Below are 5,112 nucleotides of genomic sequence, written 5' to 3' on the forward strand. Positions count from 1 at the left end.
ACACTACAAAACATTAAGTTTCTCCCTAAGAAGTTTTTAATGGTAGGAAGGTCAATTACCACTGTTTGTTATAATAAGGTCCACATGATATTTGAATCTGCATAATTTTTGGAATAACATCCTAAAATGATCTGGAAAAACATATGGACAGAGTGGATACATAATACATATATCAAGGTGGGCCCTACAGTAACCCCACGGTAAGGGCCGCACTGTCCTGGTTGACGCCGGGGTCTCACCTAATCCTGGGAGGATCCGACAAGGTACTTAGCAGGGCGTGCAAAGAAGGATGGCTTGTAGGGATACCGACCAAAGCAACCGATTGGGGGTTGGGTGGGAATAAGAAGGGAGAGAAAGCAATTACAGCATCACGAAAAAAAAAAAATCATGAAATACTTATCCATTCAATTCTTTCGGGACTAACCAATGTTGGACACTAACGAATCAAGGGAAGGAGAGGGCTTTCTCACTCTTGAATGAAGCGGGGAGAGGGTTCTTTGGAACCAAAGGAGATCGACCAAGTCCCCAACCGTCGAAGTAAAGGCCCAGCTGTCAAGAAAATTAACGGAATGTCTACTTCCAATTCTGGAAACAAAGATAATTTTGTGAAGGATTTTAAACCTCGGCCCAACAAATCCTCTTATCATGACAAATCTGTGTTAAGATAGACAATGACGACTTTGTTGAGGATTTTGAACCTCAGCCCAACATTTCTGCCTATCATGACCTTCGCTAAAGAGTTCGGGCCAAGGCTCAACATTTTAGTCTACCGCGATGATGGCGAAATAAAAAGAAGAAGAGTCCTTCCGTAAGGAGTTTGAGCCTAGGCCCAACATTTCCATTTACCATGATTAAGGAAAAACTAGGACTAACAAATCCATGTTAACTCGGTAATTATGTATTAGGGTACATTTGATTGCATCAAATATCATAAAATTTCATGGTATCCCATGATTAATTACTCCAATTTAGTGTGAAAATCATGAAATTTGGTGCAACCAAAAGGCACCAGCCGATATCATAGTTTAAATAAGTTATTAAGGTGATCTACCAAAATTTCTAATACATAATTACTATTAATTAAAATGAGATGAATATTGTTTAAGTGGCAACCAGACAGGGCCTGAGCTTATAAGTATGGAGTGGAATTGAGTATGTTGATGTTGAAATAAGGTCAAAATCCGAATTGGTTGTGCTATAAGTTATGGTCCACCAAGAAGATAACATCCAACCTTTCATGTTTGCATGTTTGTGCAATATCTAACCCATCTAATAGGTTAAACTCAACATGAGGATCAACTTGGATAAAGATCAGCCACATCTGATCTTCTAATGGACCACACTATTTGCTATGTATCAGTTTCTAAAAACAAACTCTATTGTGTGGCCCACATGATGACTACAAGAGGTTGATATTTGCATTGGGAAATCCTCATGGTGGGAACAATCAATTGGAAAGTTAGATTTTACATTAACTTAACAGGCTGGAAGCTATTGGCTGGGTGAACTCTAACTTGTGGTCTTACCGTTGGTGTTTGATCTCAATAAAGGAAAGTTTGATCTATCCCTTGGATACCATAGCTGCGAGAGTCAGCCATCTATCCCTTGGAACCTAATCAAAGCTATGAAATCCAAGCTGTTCATTAGGTCTGTCCCTTATCATGGAAGGATTTCGAAGATGTCTAACATTGCGACCAACATGATGGTCGACCATGCTAGCTTTTAGCCGGATCATCTAGACGGTAGGATCCACCTGATGGATGGCTTAGATCTTGCATCCATTTCGTTGATACGTGTGGGGTCTGGGTTGGACTTAAACGCGGTTGGACGGTGCATGAAAGCTTTTACGGAACTAAAAATCTAACCTTTCACCCTTGTCCGTACATTGAAGTGGACCATTGTTGTGTTTGGTTATTAACCCATTGTTTGCAAGGATCGGAATCCTCTACAACACTTGTGTAGAACACAAGTTCTATTGGGTCCACTCATGTTGTTCTGGAGGCATGAGGCATGGACATCCACTCCGTCCATCAGGTCTTTCTTCCCGTTTCCACCCTGCATCCCAAAAATCAGATCCAGAGGGCCAAACAATGGGAAACAATGTAAATTCACGCCTAAAACTTCTTTTGTGCGACCCGCGTGAATATCAGATCAGTCTGATTTTTTGGAGTCTCAGTTCATCCTCATGAACTATGCACACCTGATGAACGGGTTGGATCCATGGAGTATAAAAAACCATGTTGGGCCCAAACGCAAACCTATGGTTAGGGTTCTCTCACCATTTGTCTCCTATGTTGGGGCCCACAAGAGTGGTGAATGGGGCTAATTGTTGGCCCCAGGATCTAATACCGAGTTTTGCACCTGATGGACTGAGCAGATGCACATACACACAATCTGGTGGGCCACATGGAGCCCGGCCCTAAAACTTACCAGTTGAGCTTGGCTCCATTCGGCTCAGCGTAGCCAGCACCAGCAGGCTACCCAGCTTCTTCTTCTTCTTTTTTGTTTGGGTTAGCTTGTCAGTACACGCCCATGTCAGTACACACACTCCATGTTAGCCACCCCCACTAGGGACCAAGACTGACTCAGTTCGGTCTTTAAGATTGATTGGTGCTTGGCTTGGCTCAGTCAAAAGCTTGGGTCAGCTTAAGCCAAGTTCAAGTTGAGCTTGAACTCAATCTCAAAGGTTGAATATAAGTTTAGATTTTAGAGTTTTTAACATATGTTGATGCAAAAATCTGATTCACCCTCGCCGAGCTCCGAGCACTTGTGTTGAGTCCTATACTTCTTGCACAAGAGAAGGATAAAGGAGACCCTAGCTAGAGCAGGGGACCCTCCGATGTCAAACTCAGGCTAGGAATCTGGGTCTAAATAGTGTGGATACATAGGTTTCGGATAAGAGATTTTGCATACATGTTCCTGTGGATTTGATTTCTACTTGTACCTTTCAACTGAAGTGAACGTGTCCGTCATTCTCGACACGATCTCGCCCTCTAATCACGAACGACGTGCATGCTAGTATTGGCAGTTATTCCGAGATCATGTGCCGGCAGTTACTCCTCGTGCGTTACTGGAGATGATTCCTTAGTATGATCGCAAGTCACGTATCTATCCGAGCCAAGCTCTTACTGCCTAAACTGATAGGTAGATTTAACGTTGACACTAAGAGTTGAGGCTGAGTCTGAGCTCAGTTTGGACATGCCAAATTGAGTGTCAGTTCGATGAGCCTTACTACTCGGCAAGGTTGTTCACTTAATCGTACTACGACTTCCTTAGATGCGATTGGCCTTAAATTTTCCCATAACAAAATATATAATATATATTATAATATTTAAGTTATTAGTTAAATAAATAAAATTTATAAAATATTTGTATTAGGTGAACTCAATTCGAGTTGAATCCATTCAGACCGAATAAAGTTCAAGTCAAATTACGAGCAGAGTAGAGCTTGGTCTAGTTTGAGTTTGAAATTGGCTTTAAAATTTTCCAAGCTCAAAAATCAGCTCAACTTTGCTTGAACGTAGTTTTGATGTGAGCCCAATCGAGTCAAGCGACTAAAAGTTAAGTCGATTTATGTACAGCTCTAGCTACAAGAGATCAATACCCATAAATTTATGTCCTCCAGGCTGTGGATTTACACTTGGATTGCATCTAATCTGAACTACCTTAACGAACCTGCGATATTACAATCATGCTTCGAATCTTGAATTTGGATATTAGCAATTAATAGAAATTACTTTTTCAAATTTCCAAATTCGTCTTTAGTTCGTCTTAAAACCTGAACCCGACTTGAAGATCCTATACATCCACTTTCTTTTCCGCCAATGTGAACCATAGCTATACTTCTATCTTAACCATCTATTTGGAGGCCACTGATCGATGGTCCACCATCTTACAATCTGAATTGTTTTGGGAGCTATGACATCAGATAAAAGCTATAGATGACCGAATCACAGGCCCCACTTGTACAGACTCAAGAGCGAAGTGCTCACCCAACTGTATTGTAGAAAACAATTCAAGACAAATACCAACTACAAACAATTGCATAACCCTATCTGTAAATATTCAAAAATTCAAAAAAGAAAAATAATAACAGTTAATAACCACCAAAAAACAAAGAAACTCATATCAGATGCATGCTTTTCACAACGAAATAGTATGAATTTGCAATATTTTTATTACTAAAAATAGAGAAATTGGAAGTATCTATCAAACAATCAACGAATTGCAATCTACTCTACTAATTTCTTTATCTTTTTTTTTAATTTATTTTTTACTGTATCATCTAATAACATAAAAATAGAAAATAGAAAATCCTAATAATCAAAGGCCCATTCAATCTCCTTGCGGAGCTTGGCTTCCTCCTCCGGAGTATGATCATTCTTGATATTGAAGACCTTGCGTACCTCCTCAGGGGTCATATGCTTAATGTGGTCGGCGATGTACTGGCAAGTTAGGTCCAGCAGACCACTGATGTCCAGGTACTTAGCAGCCAGGACGAGCTCGAAAACGAAGTTGATGTCCATGCCGCTCACGAACTGCTTATCCCAGCCTTTCAACTCGTTATTGTCTTTCTGATCTGAGGAGGAGGAGGAGGCATCGGATCCTCGTCCTCTGCCTTTGGCGTGTTTGTTGCAGTACTCTATCACCTTCACCAGGACTTTGGCCGTTACGGTAGGGAGCGGTATAACATCGTTGGCGCAGTTATCTTCCACCATGTACTTGATCATTTGCGATTGGGATTGGGATACAACCGTCTGTTCGAGCTCGAACACTTCTCCATGGGAGGTTTGTAGAGTCACCTTCTTCGTTTCTCCATTGAAACTTTGGAGAATCACCTTCTCGGACTCTTCACCCATTCTTTTCTATCTCTCTCTCTCTTTCTCTTAAAAGAATTTTATTTCTGTAACTCCTGCTGTTATATATTCATACTTGGTTTTCGCTTTCTCGTATCGGATCGCGGACGCGGATTTCCTGTCAAAGCCTTTCGCAGGAAGTTCCTGCGCTGGTGGCCCACCGTGATGTTTGTCAGATATCCACCCCGTACATCCGCTTTTATAGATCATTTTATTAAATGTGATTAAAAATGAGGTGGATCCAACACTCAAGTGG

At 41.0% G+C, this 5,112-nt stretch overlaps 1 protein-coding gene across 1 annotated transcript; it reads right to left on the bottom strand.

Moving 5' to 3' along the window:
• Window positions 1-4,316: 4,316 nt before the first annotated feature.
• Window positions 4,317-4,859, bottom strand: LOC131228938 (SKP1-like protein 1A). The gene has a single exon (XM_058224772.1). The coding sequence runs from the start codon at window positions 4,857-4,859 to the stop codon at window positions 4,317-4,319; it is 543 nt and encodes a 180-aa protein (XP_058080755.1).
• Between the last annotated feature and the right edge of the window lie 253 nt (window positions 4,860-5,112).

The sequence above is a fragment of the Magnolia sinica genome, chromosome 16 (assembly GCF_029962835.1).
Source record: "Magnolia sinica isolate HGM2019 chromosome 16, MsV1, whole genome shotgun sequence".
NCBI lineage: Eukaryota > Viridiplantae > Streptophyta > Magnoliopsida > Magnoliales > Magnoliaceae > Magnolia > Magnolia sinica.

Coding starts and splice junctions, on each gene's coding strand:
- LOC131228938 (XM_058224772.1), bottom strand. CDS start 4,859: ATGGGTGAAGAGTCCGAGAAGGTGATTCTCCAAAGTTTCAATGGAGAA.